At 44.6% G+C, this 22301-nt stretch overlaps 1 protein-coding gene across 3 annotated transcripts; it reads right to left on the bottom strand.

Moving 5' to 3' along the window:
• Positions 1-3411: 3411 nt before the first annotated feature.
• LOC143288028 (uncharacterized) lies at positions 3412-16750 on the bottom strand. 3 transcript variants are annotated; one of them, XR_013056028.1, is made up of 5 exons: positions 16704-16750; positions 16229-16315; positions 9395-9487; positions 4544-4983; positions 3412-3854 (listed from the first exon to the last, which is right to left on the bottom strand). XR_013056028.1 is itself a non-coding variant. In XM_076596282.1 (4 exons), the coding sequence occupies exons 3-4, from the start codon at positions 4564-4566 to the stop codon at positions 3566-3568; spliced, it is 312 nt and encodes a 103-aa protein (XP_076452397.1). In that variant the 5' UTR covers positions 4567-4983; positions 9395-9487; positions 14834-15483; the 3' UTR covers positions 3412-3565. The 3 variants fall into 3 exon arrangements, 2 of the variants coding, with proteins under 2 accessions (XP_076452397.1, XP_076452398.1); XM_076596282.1 differs by lacking the exons at positions 16229-16315; positions 16704-16750 and adding an exon at positions 14834-15483; XM_076596283.1 differs by lacking the exons at positions 16229-16315; positions 16704-16750 and adding an exon at positions 14834-15483 and having other exon boundaries at positions 3412-3845.
• Positions 16751-22301: the final 5551 nt, after the last annotated feature.

Here is a 22301-nt window from a genome sequence, read left to right as displayed (position 1 = left end):
ACTTATTTCTATTGATAATTTATCTTGAAATTTATTCCACTCTCACTGCACGTAAGCATACTTACATTTTGTCAACCATTGATGTCAGTGGTGGCAGCATGGGCTGGATGCGGGCGGGGTTGTAAGATTTTAAGAAAAGACATTTTTTGTTATCCTAACTCAAGTATGTGTCAGTACTTTTGGTTTTATTTGAATGTTTGATATGGTATCAAAAGAATGAATCTAGTTTTGGGGATGATGTTAGGATATTTTGTGGGAGGGAAAGTAAAACACTTTTGTCGCTGGCAGTTGTGAGTTGGGAACATGTTAAATGTAGAAGTTTATTTTATTACACGTGTTTGTTTTGGGGGTACTTATATAAAGTTGGTTCTATGCAGACTGTCGATGTTGGGACTGTTAACAGATTAACCCTGGTGTGGCTGTGTATGGGGTGCTCGGAAAGAGAGGCGTGGGAGTAATGCAACTGATACAGTGCAGATGCCGAGTGTCTGCCTGTGGAATAATGCCACTGATACGGTGCAGATGCTCAGTGTCTGCCTGTGGAATAATGCCACTGATACAGTGCAGATGCCGAGCAGAATAATGCCACTGATACGGTGCAGATGCCGAGTGTCTGCCTGTGGAATAATGCCACTGATACGGTGCAGATGCCGAGTGTCTGCCTGTGGAATAATGCCACTGATACGGTGCAGATGCCGAGTGTCTGCCTGTGGAATAATGCCACTGATACAGTGCAGATGCCGAGTGTCTGCCTGTGGAATAATGCCACTGATACGGTGCAGATGCCGAGTGTCTGCCTGTGGAATAATGCCACTGATAAGGTGCAGATGCCGAGTGTCTGCCTGTGGAATAATGCCACTGATACGGTGCAGATGCCGAGTGTCTGCCAGTGGAATAATGCCACTGATACGGTGCAGATGCCGAGTGTCTGCCTGTGGAATAATGCCACTGATACGGTGCAGATGCTCAGTGTCTGCCTGTGGAATAATGCCACTGATACAGTGCAGATGCCGAGCAGAATAATGCCACTGATACGGTGCAGATGCCGAGTGTCTGCCTGTGGAATAATGCCACTGATACGGTGCAGATGCCGAGTGTCTGCCTGTGGAATAATGCCACTGATACGGTGCAGATGCCGAGTGTCTGCCTGTGGAATAATGCCACTGATACGGTGCAGATGCCCAGTGTCTGCCTGTGGAATAATGCCACTGATACGGTGCAGATGCCGAGTGTCTGCCTGTGGAATAATGCCACTGATACGGTGCAGATGCCGAGTGTCTGCCTGTGGAATAATGCCACTGATACGGTGCAGATGCCGAGTGTCTGCCTGTGGAATAATGCCACTGATACGGTGCAGATGCCGAGTGTCTGCCAGTGGAATAATGCCACTGATACGGTGCAGATGCCGAGTGTCTGCCTGTGGAATAATGCCACTGATAAGGTGCAGATGCCGAGTGTCCGCCCAAGGCAGGCTGTCATTTTTTGAAGTTGAAGGCATGTCAGGCTCAGCTTCTAATGGGGTGGGATGTTGGGGCGACTTCTTGAACCTGCTGGTCCTGGTGACTTGCTGTCCTTATCAAACAGTCATTGTTCCTTTTTCTGTACATTAGCCAGGGATGTTGGCTGGTACAGAGCGGAGTTGAAGGGCTGTTGATTCAAAGGTTTGATGTAGGCTTTCTTGTCAAAGTCCGTCGTCTTCTTTTGTGTGGTTTCAAGTCTTTGAACAGGTCCATTATTCTGAGGAGTTTCAGAATGTTAGGAAGTTTGCCTCTTAGACTGCATTTAGACAGGATCAGTCCAGCAGGAACATCTTTCTGCATTAATGCGATGCCACAGAGGGGTGTTTTGTCATTGTGGGTATAGAACTGCATAGTCATTGCTGTTCAATGGAAGACCATTATTGGTTTTCATTGTTTCTGGATACCTAACTTCTGAAAGTCTTGGAATCAGCAGTAGAACAGCTGTGCCAAGCCCCCATTTGTTTCAGTGGGTGTTGTACCACATGGATGATCCATACTGTCCTGCAAAACGACTTTCAAATTTTTACTAAACAGTAAGAGCTGTGTGTGTGTGTGTGTGTGTGTGTGTGTGCTCACACATGTATGTCACTGAGTGTGCGTGTGACTAAGATTAGGTTGCGCTTATTTTTTATATGGGCAGATCAGAGGTGCACAGTTCATTCACTGGTAGCACATATAAAATTATGTGTGCATTGTATCAGACAAGTGTAGGACATTGAAGAGCAAGAACAGTATGTTTATTTACCGCACAAATATTTCATGTCACGTTTTTTTCTTGTGAAGATCATGGAGATACACTGTGTAAAACAATGCCTGTGTAAAAATCTAAGTTTTTGCTATTTCTGCACTTGTTTATGAGTATAATATCTTTTATTTGCAGTATTTATCATTAGCTGATATTAAATCAGCTGTTATATAATTATTACGGATTGTATTTTACTTTTTTTTTTGCTCATGTGTTTCAGGTGTCCTTGTCAACGCTGACAACTTCCGTCCAGTGGACTTCTTTATGCTTTTCTTCCCAGAATCAGCATTCCAACTCATGGCTGACCAGTCTAATCTGTATGCAGAGGAGCTGCTGTCAGGCATCACTGAACTCAGTCAACATTCAATGAATGCTGCCAAAGATGTCACTGTCCCTGAGATGAAGGCATACACAGCACTTCAGAACACGATGGGGCCGTGTTGTAAGCCTGAAATCGAGGACTACTGGCAGACATACTGGCTGCTCAACCTGCCATTTGGAACCATAATGTTCAAGAAGCCAATGTGTCCCACTCTGTGCTTTGAACTGTATCATACTGTGGAGGGCTACAGGAAAGCAGCAGCAACCAAAATTCACGGTCTCCCAACAGTGAACAGTTCAGACCTGTGTACATATTTGTATACATATTTTACCTCCATTCATTTATTTTCTGACTTTAGTAGTATTTCAGTTTCACCAGATAGTTGTAAAGTGTATATACAGTTTCACAGCAGTAAGATATTTCAACAAGTGAGGACACTGTGAAACCTTCAAGTGAATTGTGTTTTATATCATTGTGGGTACAAAACTGCATAGTCATTGCTGTTCAATGGAGGACCATTATTGGTTTTCATTGTTTCTGGATACCCAACTTCTGAAAGTCTTGGAATCACGGTTTCTGAAGATGCAGAGTCGATGATATCAACGACTGGATAACATGAGTGCCTGTACTGAACGAGAAGTACGTAATGTTCATTTGGAAGATGTGAACAATCAGCAGAGAGCTCAATCCCAGGAGCTTTGGGAAGTAAAGACATCTGGAAGCGGTTCATGAGCTAATGTCGATCTCAGTCCTTCTCTTTGTATCAGAGTGAGCAAGTGTCGATTTGCTTTTTTTTTTTTTTTTTTTTTGCTTTTTTTTGCTTGTTTTTGATGTTTTCAAAGTAGAACATTGACAAGGACATTCAAAGTATTTCTTTAACAGCTGATGTATTGTAGCTCCAGAGTCAACAGGAACATTTTTTGTTTTGTTTTTTTGCCTTGAATGGAAATACTGTCAGTGTGAACATCTGTTGCAGGGTCACTGTTTTTTCATCTGAAGACCCAAAATTGTTAATGTCAAGTCAACTGATGTGGTATGCCTCTGGTGATGTCCCATCCTGGTGATGTTTGGGGATATCCCGGCCTGGTGATGTTTGGGGATGTCCCGGCCTGGTGATGTTTGGGGATATCCTGGCCTGGTGATGTTTGGTGATGTCCCAGCCTGGTGATGTTTGGGGATATCCTGGCCTGGTGATGCCTCTGGTTTGGTGATGTTTGGGGATGTTCCAGCCTGGTGATGCCTCTGGTGATGTCCCAGCCTGGTAATTCTGAAAGAATTTTAACTGTTAAATGTGCTTATTTCCTTCTTGAAAAATTCAAGGAAAAACAGCCTTAATGTAATGACAGTGAACATTTAACAAAGCAACCCATTCTATTGCAATGGGAGGAGGAAGGTGGCAAATGGTCAAGATGCTCAGCTGCCAATATAGTGAGTCCATGAGGGTGTGGGTTCAAATCCCACTCTCGCCCTTTCTCCCAAGTTTGACTGGAAAATCAAACTGATCATCCAGTCTTCACATGTGCAGTACGCACGTGGCGCACTGAAAAAGAACCCATAGCAACCAGAGTGTTGTCCTCTGGCAAATTATGTGGAAGAAATCCACTCTGATGGGTACACAAATGCACTCAAAGCCCAAGTGTGTTGGATTATGCTGCTGGTCAGGCATCTGCCTAGCAGATGTGGTGTAGCACATATGGATTTGTCTTAACGCAGTGATGCCTTCTTGAGAAACTGAAACCAATTAATTTTAGCATATGGGATAAAAATATGAAAATTTTTACATCAGTCTGCTTTTGATTAAGAAACATTCTAGTGATGTGCTCTCTAACAATACTCAACATTTTTTTTTAATCTTCAAAATAAGCTGTTAAATTATTCTAAAGCTATGTTTACGCTTCTTTGAATCCGCAAGATATAAGCTATGTACAATATCCAATTTTGAAAGTGATACCTCACCTGATGTCCCCACTGAGATCCATAGTGAAGTCTGGGAGTCCCTTGGATCGTCCATGGTGATGCCCTGGCTGGGGATGACCCTGGTGATGTTCCTGCCTGCTGCTGACCCCAGTGAAACTATGAAACAAAAGAACATTCGGTCAGTTACTGGGGTTTTCTTTATTGTCATACACATACAAACACACCAAACATCGCACTGCAAACCACCACCCTCAATGCAACCACTCTGTGCAGTATTTTAGAAAGGGTTAGTGCGTTAGTGAGGGTTAGATGTTAGACAGAACACCATGTGTGAACTGTGCAAACATCCACACTCCAGGCAACCTCTCTCTCTCTCTCTCACACACACACACTCACACATACACATCACTACTATACTTAGCTTTTCATCAGGTGCCTGTGATCCTCCTGTTCCATCCTAGTCCTGTCCTGTCCTGTCCCTGAAGACAACTGCTTCTTGGTCAGTGATATTTGTAACAAATGGGGATTTTTAACAGATAAACAAACGTACAACTAATGGGTAGGAAGAACAAAAATTCCCAATCACATATTTCGTTTTCAAGAAATGTAATAGATTTAAATCTATCAGAACAGCAATCACATATTTCGTTTTCAAGAAATGTAATAGATTTAAATCTATCAGAACAGCAATCACATATTTCATTTTCAAGAAATGTAATAGATTTAAATCTATCAGAACAGCAATCACGTATTTCGTTTTCATGAAATGTAATAGATTTAAATCTATCAGAACAGATTACAGAATAAAGTAAAACACAGTAACTGCTGAAAACAGGCCAGAATCTGCAAAAGCAGCAGTACCATCAAACAGATGTATGTATAACCTGCATACCCTTTGAGAAAACACCAGAACCCCTGAGGAGTGGTACAATGTCATCACAGACTTCAAGAAGGCATTAAGCAGAGTCTGACAGAAGGCACTATCAGCCACAATGAAAACAAAAGAACATCTGGCAAAAGTTTATCAACACCATCCAGCGACTATACTCCAAACAGACCAGTGCGGTAGGCACACAAGACTCTCACAGGGTGTGATTGGAGAGTGGTTCCATTCTTTGGAAGCAAGTTGGTCATGGCTGCCTTTTGTCTCCCACACTGTTCAACAAAGTCTTGGAACACATCATGACTGACACACTTGAAGATCATGTCGGCACAGTCAACATCAGAGGAAGAACTATCAGGAGTTTTTGCTTCTCATGCTGAACAAAGGCTCCAGACGGTTCTTCCTTCAGTGCTGACTGTCCTGACATTATCCTCAAGCGTGTCAGTCACGATGCATGCCAGGAATTTGCTCAACAGTGTGGGAGACAGAAGGCAGCCATGACTAATTCGCTTCCAAAGAATGGAACCACTCTCCAATTGTACCCCGTGACAGTACTACACTGGTCATTTTAGAGCATAGTAAGTGAATGGTGTTGATAAGCTTTTGTCAAATGTTATTTTCTTTTCATTGTGGACCATAGTGCCTCCTGTCAAATGCCTTCTTTAAGTCTGTGAAGACATGGTATAACTTGCTCTGGTGTTTGGAAGTGTGGGGTCTCAAAGGGTATGCAGGTTAAATATGTCTGGTAGTACTTCTGCCTTTTCAGTAATAATGGTATTAACATGCAAGTGTAACCAGTTCTATTGATTTCGAGCTACGAAACTCTTCCAGAAATCCAACAACGATTTACAGCCCATGGACAAAAGCTCACTGGGAATTATATTCTCCTGACCCATCAGTTGCACAATAAAGACTTAATAATATCAGTCTTACAAGAGATGTCACAAACTCGTCATCACGGCAAATAAGATTCACAAGTTGGTGTTTTATAAAACTATTTCTTAACAGGAACTACTACACACAAAACAATTACAAAAACAAAAACACCTTAAAAAAACCCCACCCAAAGCAAAAATATAAACAAAAAATAATACTCCACACAAACAGCAAGAAACAAAACAAGAACACACAATGCCACAACAAAGTACAAAACCATACACTCCAAGCAGTCACACATTAAAAACACCAACACATAAAATAATGCAAACACAAAACACCTCACAAAACATATAAAGCAACACATACACATCTAACATCAAGACACAAAGCAACACACAACTACAGCAAACCCCCAAAATAACGAGAACATTCCAACACAACAGAACACTTGTGGACACAGTTGAAAATTGACACACAAAACAAAGCTTACAACACCAACACATTAGAAATCACTGACAACAAAACATAACAATAAACAAAGCACAAATTAAAAAAAAAAACCCAAACACACACACACACACATACAAAACATCCATCTCACAAAATATTGCACACCACAAAAGCGCATGTAACCACCCATGGTTTTGTGATTACCAAACCAAAACTGGTATGTGGTTGAAGGGAAATAACCCTTGTAACCTCCTTTTACTTTTTGTTCTGTAACTAAAACTGATCTGCCATACAGACTTTTGTCATTGCTGTCACTATATTTCATGGAACCTTCCTGTTGCTTGGATTAACTATAATAAATTTCATTTTCCAAAGCCTATTTCTTTTAACCATTTCACCACCATGCTCGCATTTATGCACAGGCGTGGTAGAGGACCAATGTCACTGAAAGGTGACCATTCACTGGTCTGTTATCCATGAACTGCTCGTAATGTTCGGTGGTAGGATAGGCCATATTTTCTATATGTCGCAGGGGGAATCCCCAGCTATTCATAGCCACTGTCATTTCTGTGTTTATACCACAAGGGAATTTTGTGCTCTAAATTGACTGGCGGTGAAAGGGTTAAAAGAAGAAATAAAACAAAAAAAACGTTGATAAATAGCCATGGAAATTTAGTTGCTGGATGGTGTTAAGCTTTTTCAAGATGGTATTTTCTGAGATGTGAGAGGGATTGAAAGAAAAAAGCACAATGTAGCGGGGCTGCAGGTGCAACCTGACAGGGACCTGGGGGAAAAGCTTACAAAAAAAAAAAAAAAAAAAAAAAAAAAGTTTGCAAACTGAAGAACTTTTGTGGAATAAACAACTGCAAAATATGTTGTGGGTGGGTGTGGGTGTTGTCAAGTATGTGTAGTGTGTGTGATGTGTGTAGTGTGTGTGTGGTGTGAGGGTGAAGGGGTGGGGTGGGTGGGGAGTCACATTCAAATAATGTACAAGTTTGAGGGGATGGTGATGTTAACACTGACACAGCAAAAAACAGGAAAAGTAGAAATCAGGGGCTGGAATATAGTTCCAGAGAAGGAAGGTGGTGCAGCTGCGTACATCTGCATGCAAACAAGGCTTTCCACACTGCCCTTTGATATATGTGTGACCAACAGAACTAGACTTGGACCACCCTCACCCTGTTACCTCTACCCTCCATCCCTTTTGCCATTTCTGTTCTGTCCAAGTAAATGGAGGGGGGAGGGAGAAGGGACAAGTAAGGTACAGACTACGGTTTAAGGAAAGGAGAGAGGAAGGTGGGGAAGAGCAAGATGGGGAGAGGGGGTATGCATGGAAGGGGGCGGAGGGGGGAGTGCGATTGTGGTAGTCCTGTTTGTGGTGATCTGAATCATGAATGGTTCAACATAATGGATCTGGTTACTCTGTTGATCATGCTGCCTATCCTTTTCCTTTTGAGTAACACACAGGACTTTCGATGATACAGAGCAAAAAGATAAGAGGTGGGTGGGGCGGGGAGAGAGAGAGAGAGAGAGAGAGGGAGAGAGAGAGAGAGAGAGAGAGAAAGACCTGATTATGTGTGTGGTGGTAAGATCAGAGTGTGAGTGTGTGTGTGTGGTTTGTCACATTTTGGTGTGTGTACGCAACACTGATGAAATGTGTTATGTAAAAGAAAGTGTTTGTGTGGGTAGTTGTCTGTGTGTGTGTTTGTATGTGTGTATGCATGTGTGTGTGTGTGTGGGGTGGGGGGGGGGGGTATTTGCATGTGTTTGTGTGTGTGTATGTTCCCTATCCACATCTGGTGCCGAAAACATGTATGAACATCGGGCCACTCCTAAACACTGGAGTGAATCTTGTGTTGCTTTTTTCTTTTGTTTGTTTCTCTTCCGAAATGCACTGTTTGTAATAAGAATCTACCAATTTGATCAAAACTACAATGTAATCAGACTCCCAGGTTCAAGTAATGCATTATATTTGACATGAGACTTCACTGAATCAACACATTGTCCAGATGGATGAAATCAGTGTCGATAGATTTTTCTTTTCTTTTTTTTTTTGTCATCAGATACATTGGCAGCAGAGTCGCAGTAGCCACTGTCATCAACATCACATGTAAGTCTCATTCATTCCACCATTTTCTTCCCAGATTTGCATATTTCTCAGGAATAGCCTCTGAGACTTTTCTGCAAAAGTCACACCCAACTGACAGATGCTATATTTTCTCTTCTTTTTCTTTTAAAGAAATAGAAAGGACCATTTATGCCTTTCCATATAGCTCTCACATCCCTTTATTTTTTTTTCATTAAGGCTCATAGTCCTGTAAAATGCCTTTTTGAAGTCTCAGACAAATCAGATTGTTTATCTGTTCTCCCTACCCATTAGTTGCACTTTAAAACTTTTTGTCAATCTCACAAAATATGTCACTCTCTGAATTACCACTCCTGACAAAAGATTCACAAACTGGTGTTTTATCATTTCACAGGCCACATATGTGATAAATGATGTAGGAGTTTCAGTTTCAGTAGCTCAAGGAGGCGTCATGTCACTGCGTATGGACAAATCCATATACGCTACACCACATCTGCCAAGCAGATGCCTGACCAGCAGCGTAGCCCAACGCGCTTAGTCAGGCCTTGAGTGGATGCAGGAATAAAATCTAATTTTGGAGGAGTAAACTCGCCTGTGTCAGCGTAGGTCCTCATTTTCCATGGTACCCCAGTGCCACTGCCTGTTCTCCGCTCATGGTGTCGATCCTCCTGTCCTGGCATTGGCTCTGAACATTGAAAGAACATTTTAAATATTCAAAACTTCAGTGTAACTCTTTCACTGCCTGGGAAATAAGATTTAAGTGAAATCTACTTGCGTGGGTGCAACTGGCAGAAAATTAAAAAAAAAACCAGCAGAAATTTGGATCCAGGAGGGGGACATGGGGAGAGCCCTGTTAGGGGGTGCGGAGCATGACCCCTTGAAGCTGAACCAGAACTGAACCATGGTTTAAAAGCCAAGTGGAAGGGTCTCCATCAATCCAGAATAGAAAATTTAACCCCCAAAAAAGTAATTTAACAAACTGCATGGTGAATTACTGAACTGGCTATATCTACAATTTGATTAACATGAACTGAAAAACAAACTTGAATTTATTTTAACATCTTGGATGGTGCGCATGCATGTGTATCTTTTTTAAATTTCAGTGCAAGTGAGTGTGTGTATGTGGGTCTTTGTGTGAGTGTGTTCCATTCAACTTTTATTGTGAGACAGAAAGAGAAAGAGAGACAAATGTAGAGAGAGAGACAGACAGACAGACAGACAGACAGGGGGTGGGGGAGGAAAGTGCAGGTTTGTATGTGTGCAATGCTTTCAATACAAGTGTGTGTGTGTGTGTGTGTGTGTGTGTGTGTGTGTGTGTCTTTTCAGTACAACTGTATGTGTGTTAAACTCTCTCTCTCCCTCTCTCTGTTTAATACAACTGTGTGTATGCAAGAGAGTGACAGAAATGGGGAGAGAGAGAGAGAGACAGAGACAGAGAGACTAACAAAGAAATAGAAGCGGCCAGGAGGATAGTAGGTAAGAGTTGAAATTTGTTGTGAATGCATGCACTGAATGTGCTTTGCTTTCAGTACAACTCTGTGTGTGTGTGTGTGTGTGTGTGTGTGTGTGTGTGTGTGTGTGTGTGTTCAACTTTATTGAGACAGAGACAGGCAAATGGAGAGAAACTGACGAGACAAAGTGAGGAGGGGGGGGGGGGGGGGGGTAGGACGCAAGTTTGCATGTGAGCATATATGTGGATTGCTTTCAATACAACTATGCGTGTGAAACTGTGTGTGCGTGCGTGCGTGTGTGCGTGCGTAATTTGCTTTTCACAGTGATAGCATGTGAGTGTGGGTTTCACCTTCTGTCATGATCTGCATTTTGACAACTGTGGGCTTGACTTCAATCGACCGTTAGGAAACCTCCGAGTTCAATTTTGGCTCACCAACTCACTCTCCTCTCAAAGCCTTGACCCTTCACTACAGGGTCTAAAAATGATGCTTTTGAGGAGGAATTTCGTTTAATGTCCCGTCACACATATCAGTGATTGAAGACATTTTGTTAAAGTATTTATGAATACATTTGAGTATTATCGGTTAGAAGGGGTGGGAGATGTGAATGAATGGAGGGTTGGGGGAAACTGGGCAAATGAGGGTGAAATTTGAAAAAAAAAAATCTAAATAGAATTACAGGAAATTACTAAAAGGACTTCATAAAAGAGAAGTCGTTAAACTGACAAGCGAAACAACTGATAATGAATGCAAAAAGTCAAAAACATCAACATTCTCAGTCACCTGTGAAGACACTTTCGTGTACATAAGGCTTCATCAAGCTACAGTCAAAAATTATATGCTTAATTGTCAGGTTACTAAAGCATATGCACTTGACATTAGAACAATACTTGGTCCGTAATGAATTTGATAATAGTCTGAGAGCTAAACTCAGAATTGGTCTGCGAATCGGACCAAAGTTCAAGCGCCTATAAAAGTCTCTTTCTAGTATATTGGTATTTCCTTGTATGACAATGGGCAATATACTTTTATACTATCTGTACGATTCTTTGCTCCCCTTTTTGCTGCCCTGTGACGCTTTTGAGAGTACTCATGGTTTATTTTTGTGGTTTTGTTACAGGTCATCAGCAAACGAACAGCCTACTAGTTTTTGGGGTTTTTTTTTTTGTTTTTGTTTTTTTTAACTCTTTCCATACGAACGGTGAAAGAGACGACGTTAACAGCATTTCACCCCAGTTACCATCATCAAAATATTGCAAGCGGAAGGCTCTTATACTGAAGAGGTGAATGTTGACAAAGAATACCAAAATTCTGACGACAGAAGCTAAACGTTGGGTCATTCAGACACCCACTGGACATCCGAGGGGTCTGTGTTGAGGAGAAGAGAGGACTGGCCGTACTGAGTGAGTTAATGGGATGCTCCATCAAAAAAAAAATGTTGCTCCCACTCCTATTGTGTCTCAGTCATGAGGACAGGGTATCTGCACTGGTGGTCATCACTCATGCCAATCTTTTTTTTTTTTTTTTTTTTTGAGAAATGCTTCATCTGTAATTTGCAGCCAATTTCAAATACATTGCATTCCTTAACAGTCAGGCCTTCATGTAATAAAAAAAAAAAAAAAAAAAAAAATTTCATCTTCATGCATCCCACCCACAGTAAAGTGGCAGCTTCAGACTATCAATCAATAACAGCAGCAATAATAGTTTAACACAATAAATTTTATATTTTATCTTTCTTGCTTATTGCTCTCTCTCTCTCTCTCCTGTTCCTTTCAAATGTTCATCTTTGATTCCAGTCCCCATCTGTCTTGTTTCCCCCGAACTCACCATACCCCCCCCCCCCCCCCAGCCAGTCCCCATCTGTCTTGTTTCCCCAACTCACCATACCCCCCCCGCCCCCCCAGCCAGTCCCCATCTGTCTTGTTTCCCCAACTCACCATACCCCCCCCCCCCCCAGCCAGTCCCCATCTGTCTTGTTTCCCCAACTCACCATACCCCGCCCCCCCCCACCCCCCCCCCCCACCCCCCCCCCAGTCCCCCCCCCCATCCTGTCTTGTTCCCCCTCCAACCCCCCCCCCCCCCCCCCAGAGCCCCCCCCCCCCCCCCCCCCCCCCCCCCCCTCCCCCCCCCCCCCCCCCACCATACCCCCCCCCCAGCCCACCCCCCCCCCCCCGCCCCCCCCCCCCCCCCCCACCGTCCCCATCTGTCTTGTTTCCCCCAACTCACCATCACCCCCCCCCCGCCCCCTCCCCCCCCCCCCCCCCCCCCCATCCCCATCTGTCTTGTTTCCCCCAACTCACCATACCCCCCCCCCCCCCCCCCAGCCATCCCCATCTGTCTTGTTTCCCCCCCACTCACCATACCCCCCCCCCCAGTCCCCAATCTGTCTTGTTTCCCCCCAACTCACCATAACCCCCCCCCCCCAGTCCCCATCTGTCTTGTTCCCCCCCAACTCACCATACCCCCCCCCCCAGCCAGTCCCCATCTGTCTTGTTTTCCCCCCCAACTCACCATACCCCCCCCCAGTCCCCATCTGTCTTGTTCCCCCAACTCACCATATCCCCCCCCCCACCCACCAGCCAGTCCCCATCTGTCTTGTCCCCCCAACTCACCATACCCCCCCCCATCCCCATCTGTCTTGTTCCCCCCAACTCACCATATACCCCCCCCCCCCAGTCCCCATCTGTCTTGTTCCCCCCAACTCACCATAACCCCCCCCCCCCCAGTCCCCATCTGTCTTGTTCCCCCAACTCACCATATCCCCCCCCCACCACCACCAGTCCCCATCTGTCTTGTTCCCCCAACTCACCATACCCCCCCCCCCCCAATCTGTCTTGTTCCCCCCAACTCACCATACCCCCCCCCCAGTCCCCATCTGTCTTGTTCCCCCCAACTCACCATACCCCCCCCCCCCAGTCCCCATCTGTCTTGTTCCCCCCCAACTCACCATACCCCCCCCCCCCAGTCCCCATCTGTCTTGTTTCCCCAACTCACATATCCCCCCCCCCACCACCACCAGTCCCATCTGTCTTGTTCCCCCAACTCACCATACCCCCCCCAGTCCCCATCTGTCTTGTTCCCCCCCAACTCACCATACCCCCCCCCCCAGTCCCCATCTGTCTTGTTCCCCCCCAACTCACCATACCCCCCCCGCCCCCCCCCGCCAGTCCCCATCTGTCTTGTTTCCCCTCCAACTCACCATATCCCCCCCAGCCAGTCCCATCTGTCTTGTTCCCCCAACTCACACCATACCCCCCCCCCCAGCCAGTCCCCATCCGTCTTGTTTCCCCCAACTCACCATACCCCCCCCCCAGCCAGTCCCCATCTGTCTTGTTTCCCCCCAACTCACATATCCCCCCCCCACCACCACCAGTCCCCATCTGTCTTGTTCCCCCCAACTCACCATACCCCCCCCCTAGTCCCATCTGTCTTTGTCCCAACTCACCATACCCCCCCCCCCCAGTCCCCATCTGTCTTGTTTCCCCCCAACTCACCATACCCCCCCCCCCCCAGTCCCCATCTGTCTTGTTCCCCCAACTCACCATATCCCCCCCCCCCACCACCAGTCCCCATCTGTCTTGTTCCCCCCCCAACTCACCATACCCCCCCCCCAATCTGTCTTGTTCCCCCCAACTCACCATACCCCCCCCCCCAGTCCCCATCTGTCTTGTTCCCCCCAACTCACCATACCACCACCCCCAGTCCCCATCTGTCTTGTTCCCCCCCAACTCACCATACCCCCCCCCCCCAGTCCCAATCTGTCTTGTTTCCCCCCAACTCACCATACCCCCCCCCCCCCAGCCAGTCCCCATCTGTCTTGTTCCCCCCCAACTCACCATACCCCCCCAGCCACCCACCTCTCCAACTTAAAAAAAGAAAAGAATTTTTCGTTTAATGATAACATTCAACTGTGAAAATTGATACTTTCCTAGCATGTCAACAATCATCAAAATATGTCGTTAAAGGTCCCTTGACCTTTAAACAGCTATCGGGACAGTGAATTCATCTCCACTGTGTCTAGGGCTTGGCATGGGAAGGCGGGGGCCCAACCCTCTCCCTACGATGTTTTAACCTTTCTCCACCGACATCAGGTACCATCCGTTCATGGCTTGGTGGAGTGAAAACACAATTGGAGTAAAGCATCTTTCTCAAGGGCAGGTCTGTGCCAGCCAGTCTCTTATTTCCATCTCCTATCAAATCATCTGAGAAAAGTTCATCATTGCCTTCGTGTTCATGTCCCAATTCTTTCGGAGCATCAGATAAAGCAATTTTGGTCCTTTTGGTGGTGAACAAGGCAGCACAGACCAACCGCTAACAAAGAATGTAACCACTCTCCTATTGTACTCTGTCTCTACTGCATTACTCAGTTTAAGAGTATAACTGCTGGAAGGTGTTGATATGCTTTTGCTAAATGTTCTCTTGTTTTCATGGTGGCTCATAGTGCAGGGTTCGTCATTAACATTTTTTCACATGAGCGCCTGCGCTCTAGTTTCAGAATTTTGATGAGCGCAAACTGAAAACTAAGAGCGCACACCAAAAACTTAGAGCAACAAGTCTCAAACATAAATTCATTTTCTCACCTTTAATTCTTGTTTACATCAATTCCTCTTCGATACTTGAGTCACTTAATCCATTCTCCTCACTCTCACTTTCCGGCTTCTCAGTTTTCTGACGCTTTTGAAAGTTTGGCCTTCTCTTCCTTGGACCACACTTAGACCAGTGATGGATAGAAGGCAGAGGGTCAAAGTCTTCGTATCTGCTTCTTCTTTTTCACTTTGATCAGCCGCCGGCTGACGGCTCCGATCCCCACCTCCACTTTCACAGGACCCGCTTTCACCTTTCTTCGTTACATCGTCAGTAGGACCGTCTTCCTCCCCGTCCTCTTTCTTCTTCTTCTTTTCGCCATCCCCTTCACCGTCAGCCTTCCTTTTTGGGATCAAATATTTCAGCATTTTGATTTTGCACGGCCGCGAAATCGATCGTGTGCTCCACTTTTCTACTCTTCAAGTCTGAAGAGCGCTCTTTTGCATAGCCTCCCCTGATTCACTAGGCCTACTTCCGGTTGAACTAACAAAACGTAAACAGACGGCTTTCAAACTTCGGTAAATGCAAAACGATCGCGCTTTTGACTCTTGTTTGTGATGGACAATGGAATAACAATTTAGATACAGTAGTGTATGCTTATGTCTTTTCAAAATCAAGAGCGCAAGCGCTCTGAGTCAAGGAATTTTCCAGAGCACAATTTGTTTTTTCAGAGCGTTCCGCTCAGCGCTCCCGTTAGTGACGAACCCTGTAGTGCCTTTTGTCAAGACTATCAAATGCCTTCATGAAGTCTGTGAAGAATCTGATTGGGAAGATACGTTCTCCCAATGCGTTTGTTGCACTTTAAATTGTCAATCTCACAAGATATGTCACAAACTCTTTATTATCACTACCAAGAAAAATTCATGTTTCATAAAAAATATTTCTTGTATAGTTCAACATATGCAGTCCAGTGCTGATAACCATTTTACACACCCAATATGATCCATCATGTGGAAACAAAGTCTGATTTTGGAGGTGTTAACATACCGAGTAGGCCTAGGTCATAATGTTTTGTTTCTCATCACTGACATTTCAGACAGATGGGGGAATTTAATACCAGAATACAGTCACTTTTTGTGTGGACATTTACAAGGACAAACAGCCTGAAAGTGATAGATCAGAAATTCAAATTATCAAAAACTTCAATTTAACAAAGGAGGATCCGATTCAGAAGTTATATTCTCCCAACCAATTTGCTGCACTTTAAACTGTTAATCTCACAAAATATATCACAAACTCTCTTAATTATTACTGCTCAGAAAAAATTGGTGTTTCATCAAACTATTCCTTGTATAATTCAACATTTGCAGTGAAGGGTCCATATTCATTTTACAAGCCACATATGATAAATGAGGTAGGAACAAAGTCTGATTTTGGAGGAGTGAACTTACCTGGAGTCAGCGTAGGTCCTCATTTTGCATGGTACGCCTCGTGCTGCAGCCCATTCCCACACTCATGGTGTCAATCCTGTTCTGGCCCTGAACAATGTTTTGTTTCTCATCACAGACATTTCAGACAGATGGGGGAAACTAATACTGGAATACAGTCACTTTGTGTGTGGACATTTTCAAGGACAAACAGCCTAAAGTGATAGATCAGAAATTCAAATTATCAAAAACTTCAATTTAACAAAGGATCTGATTCAGAAGTTATATTCTCCCAACCCATTTCTTGCACTTTAAATTGTTTGTCAATCTCACAAGATATGTAACAAATTCTCTTAATAAATACTGCTGAAAAAAAATTGGTGTTTCATCAAACTATTTCTCATATTGTTCAAAATTTGCATTTCACAGCTGATAATTATTTATGCCATATTTGATAATGACATATGAACAAAGTCTGATTTTGGAGGCGTTAACTTACCCGGAGTCGGCCTAGGTCCTCATTTTCCATGGTACGCCTCATGCTGCAGCCCATTCCCACGCTCATGGTGTCGATCCTGTCCTGGCCCTGAACATAATGTTTTGTTTCTCGTCACTGACATTTCAGACAGATGGGGGAATCCGATACTAGAATACAGTCACTTTGTGTGTCGGCACTTTCAGACAGCCTGAAACACAGCTAAACACCTTCGGGCAGATTTTTTTTTTTTTTTCACCATGACACACACAGAACTCCTCACACATTCAAACATCCTCTCCAAGCAGTGTTAGTGTTGTTAGCTAGGGTTAAAGGTTAGATTAAACATGTGCTGAGAGAGGGGGATAGACAGGCAGAAACAAAGGGCACAGACAGGCAGAAACAGAGATAGGCAGAAACAAAGGGCACAGACAGGCAGAAACAAGGGCACAGACAGGCAGAAACAAAGGGCACAGACAGGCAGAAACAAAGGGCACAGACAGGCAGAAACAAAGAGATAGGCAGAAACAAAGAGATAGGCAGAAACAAAGGGCACAGACAGGCAGAAACAAAAGGCACAGACAGGCAGAAACAAAAGGCACAGACAGGCAGAAACAAAAGGCACAGACAGGCAGAAACAAAAGGCACAGGCAGGCAGAAACAAAGGCACAGACAGGCAGAAACAAAAGGCACAGACAGGCAGAAACAAAAGGCACAGACAGGCAGAAACAAAGGCACAGGCAGGCAGAAACAAAAGGCACAGACAGGCAGAAACAAAAGGCACAGACAGGCAGAAACAAAAGGCACAGACAGACAGAAACAAAAGGCACAGACAGGCAGAAACAAAAGGCACAGACAGGCAGAAACAAAAGGCACAGACAGGCAGAAACAAAAGGCACAGACAGGCAGAAACAAAGGGCACAGACAGGCAGAAACAAAGGGCACAGACAGGCAGAAACAAAAGGAGGAGTTTGTATTATACTCCATGTTTGGTGTTACATATACTGTACCATGTCAAACTGATGCAAACTAGGCCTATTGGTTTGCTCTGCTTGGCCAAATTCACACAGACAGGCAGAAACAAAGAGCACAGGCAGACAGAAACAAAAGGCACAGACAGGCAGTAACAAAGAGATACAGGCAGTAACAAAAGGCACAGACAGGCAGTAACAAAGGGCACAGACAGGCAGAAACAAAGAGCACAGACAGGCAGAAACAAAGAGCACAGACAGGCAGAAACAAAAGGCACAGACAGGCAGAAACAAAGGGCACAGACAGGCAGAAACAAAAGGCACAGACAGGCAGAAACAAAGGGCACAGACAGGCAGAAACAAAGACAGGCAGAAACAAAGAGCACAGACAGGCAGAAACAAAAGGCACAGACAGGCAGAAACAAAGGGCACAGACAGGCAGAAACAAAAGGCACAGACAGGCAGAAACAAAGGGCACAGACAGGCAGAAACAAAGGGCACAGACAGGCAGAAACAAAGAGATACAGGCAGAAACAAAGGGCACAGGCAGGCAGTAACAAAGGGCACAGACAGGCAGAAACAAAGGGCACAGACAGGCAGAAACAAAGACAGGCAGAAACAAAGGGCACAGACAGGCAGAAACAAAGAGCACAGACAGGCAGAAACAAAGAGCACAGACAGGCAGAAACAAAGGGCACAGACAGGCAGAAACAAAGGGCACAGACAGGCAGAAACAAAAGGCACAGACAGGCAGAAACAAAGGGCACAGACAGGCAGAAACAAAAGGCACAGACAGGCAGAAACAAAGGGCACAGACAGGCAGAAACAAAGACAGGCAGAAACAAAGGGCACAGACAGGCAGAAACAAAGACAGGCAGAAACAAAGGGCACAGACAGGCAGAAACAAAGGCACAGGCAGGCAGAAACAAAGGCACAGACAGGCAGAAACAAAGACAGAGTGGGCGGGGGTACCAGTACTTAACTTTTGTTCATGTTGGTTTCCCTTCCGTGGCTTAGCTGGCCTGAAGTCTTCAGTTCTTCCCGAGAACATACATAAAAACCAAATTACACCAATTGTTCAGAAACACTAAGAACATCAATCGAATGTTTAAACATGAATCCTGTTAGGGGAGAGGTAGGTGTGCGTGTGTATGCGCATGCACATGTGTGCTGTCCAAGCAGGGAAGGGCCTAATATTCAAACAAAAACATTGAAAACACAGATGACCACTTTTTTTCATTAATGTAACGATGGATGGTGAAGAACCGGATGGACTCATACTAAATGGGCAATGATTTTATGAAAGATATCTTTTATTCATTTCTCAAATGCAGAATTACTCAAACCTCTGCAGCACTCAGATTCTTTTTCCCTCACTCACAAAGGCAGACCTTCAAAACTATCCAAACCTTGATCTACACAAGACAGAAATGCTGTTTGAGCTCTTGCTCCACTTTCAATTCAGTAACAATTTCATAACTGTCCCACAGACAGCAGTTGTTTTTTTCCTAATTGCATTGCAAATCACACGTCACCTCTCGCTTGAACAGCAACAAAGAGTGCATTGTGCGTGTGTGTGTTGTGTGTGTGAGACAGAGAGAGGGAGTAATAATAATAATAATAATAATGGTATTTATATAGCGCTGAATCTTGTGCAGAGACAAATCAAAGCGCTTTCGCACCAGTCATTCACACGCATGCATAACTCTAAAACTGGAGAAACTGAAGACAAAGAAGAGGCAGGGAAGGGAGGCTATCTTGGGAAGAGGTGGGTTTTAAGGCCAGACTTGAAAGAGCTGAGTGTGGAGACTTGACGAAGCGAAAGAGGTAGTTCATTCCAGTTGCAAGGTCCAGAGACAGAATGGCGGCCAACAGTCGAGTGTTTGAATCTGGGTATGCATAAACAGAGGATCTGAAGCTGATCATAGTGAGCCAGATGGAGTCAGATGACACAGAGAGAGTGTCAGATAGGGTCAGGAAGGGTGAGAGTGTATGATGGGGAGAGAAACAGAACTATCAAACAAATGAACAAAACTTTATTAGTCCAGGGAACTGAGATAAGCACTATGACAAAATTGCTTTTTTTCCACTCAGCCCGAGGAGAAAAAAAAAATCAAGAAAGAAAATCGTATAATTTTTTTTTTTTTTTTTTTTTAATACAAAAACGGAGGAGTAGAGAGGGGGAAGAAGGAGGGAGAGAAAGTGAGATAGGCAAAGACAAGAAAGAAGAGGGGGAAGGAAGAAGAGAGAGAGTATATTGAGAGTATGAGTGTGTACGTATGGGACATAAGTTTATCAGGCGAAAACACAAGCTTATAAGTTTGTCAGTTTTACAACTTGCTTCAGCAAGTCATTCAGATAATTTTTTTTTCTTTTCCTTTTTTTTTTTTTTTTTACCTCACCATAGAACACACAATATGTTTAATGAAACATGTATATATTTATGTTACATGGTAGTACTGACGTGACTACGAACTATTCCTTTACTGAGGTTGCAATGGGGTTTTCTGTCTTTTTATGAAGTCCTGAAGAGTCACACTCAACACACCACTGACAACTCTCAAACGAAAACCTGCAAATGTTACATGCACAGTTTGGTGTTTCTGAACCAAAGCATCCACTGTGGGCTGTGGGATGCTGCAAACATTAAACACCTAACTTTGTAGACAAAGGAACAGAGGCCCACTAGAGACAAAATGTTCGTGATGTTCACAGCTTGGTAGAAAAGGGGGTAGAGAGAGGGGGGCAGGGAAAATTAAACAGTTTGGGAAATGTAAAGATATTCTTTTATGCTGAGAGATGGTAGGGGCAGAGACTTTTTTTTTTCAGAGGGTGGGGGCAGGTGTGTGCATGGGGGAATAGGTGTGGGATGGAAAAACCATATGCAAGTGGGCATAACACAAGTCTGCATCTGAGTGAAAATAATTCACCTCGACGATGTCAGCGACTACAAGCTCTTGGCTCTGCCGGTCAGGGCTTGATCCCAGGGGCCGCTTCGGTAGCCGGAAAGGCCTGGTCCTGATGACTGAAACAGTTGATGGCTCCCCCCCCCCCCCAACAAACCCACCCCACCCACCCACCACTGGGCCCACCATTCTACCCCCTCCATTCCATCACCTAGGAAGGTGGGTCACGCTGCTGCGCTCCTCCCCGTTACGGTGTCAGAATGGTCAACGTGATGACCGTGGACTCCTAACAGGAAGAAGAAGGAGGTCTGGTCCTGTCTCATGGAGCAGCCCTTGGTCTGGTGGTGCGAGTCTTCAGTGACCTGCCTGAAACACAGCTAAACACCTTCCGGCAGATTTTTGTTTTTCTCCATCATCAGTCACACACCACTCTTCACACATTCATATAATTTTATTCACTCTGTACAGTGTTGGTGTCATCAGTATGGGTTAGAGTCAGATAGAACGTGCTGTGAGAGGGTAGAGACCGGCAGAAACAAAGATAGGATAGACAGGCAGAAACAAAGTGAGGATTGGCAGAAACAAAGAGATAGACAGGCAGAAACCAAGTTAGGACAGGCAGAAACAGAGGACAGACAGGCAGAAACAAAGAGATAGGCAGAAACAAAGAGATAGGCAGAAACAAAGATGACACACAGGCAGAAACAAAGAGATAGGCAGAAACAAAGATGACACACAGGCAGAAACAAAGAGATAGGCAGAAACAAAGGGCACAGACAGGCAGAAACAAAGGGCACAGACAGGCAGAAACAAAGGGCACAGACAGGCAGAAACAAAGGGCACAGACAGGCAGAAACAAAAGGCACAGGCAGGCAGAAACAAAAGGCACAGACAGGCAGAAACAAAAGGCACAGACAGGCAGAAACAAAGGGCACAGACAGGCAGAAACAAAAGGCACAGACAGGCAGAAACAAAGGCACAGACAGGCAGAAACAAAAGGCACAGACAGGTAGAAACAAGGGCACAGACAGGCAGAAACAAAGGGCACAGACAGGCAGAAACAAAGGGCACAGACAGGCAGAAACAAAAGGAGGAGTTTGTATTATACTCCATGTTTGGTGTTACATATACTGTACCATGTCAAACTGATGCAAACTAGGCCTATTGGTTTGCTCTGCTTGGCCAAATTCACACAGACAGGCAGAAACAAAGGGCACAGACAGGTAGAAACAAGGGCACAGACAGGCAGAAACAAAAGGCACAGACAGGCAGAAACAAAGAGCACAGACAGGCAGAAACAAAGGGCACAGACAGGCAGAAACAAAGACAGGCAGAAACAAAGGGCACAGACAGGCAGAAACAAAGGGCACAGACAGGCAGAAACAAAGGGCACAGACAGGCAGAAACAAAGGCACAGACAGGCAGAAACAAAAGGCACAGACAGGCAGAAACAAAGACAGGCAGAAACAAAGGGCACAGACAGGCAGAAAGAAAGGCACAGACAGGCAGAAACAAAGAGAGTGGGCGGGGGTACCAGTACTTAACTTTTGTTCATGTTGGTTTCCCTTCCGTGGCTTAGCTGGCCTGAAGTCTTCAGTTCTTCCCGAGAACATACATAAAAACCAAATTACACCAATTGTTCAGAAACACTAAGAACATCAATCGAATGTTTAAACATGAATCCTGTTAGGGGAGAGGTAGGTGTGCGTGTGTATGCGCATGCACATGTGTGCTGTCCAAGCAGG

Source organism: Babylonia areolata, chromosome 12 (assembly GCF_041734735.1).
Source record: "Babylonia areolata isolate BAREFJ2019XMU chromosome 12, ASM4173473v1, whole genome shotgun sequence".
Taxonomy (NCBI): domain Eukaryota; kingdom Metazoa; phylum Mollusca; class Gastropoda; order Neogastropoda; family Buccinidae; genus Babylonia; species Babylonia areolata.
Note: the sequence above shows the minus strand (reverse complement) of the source record. Positions and strands in the feature narration are given on the sequence as shown.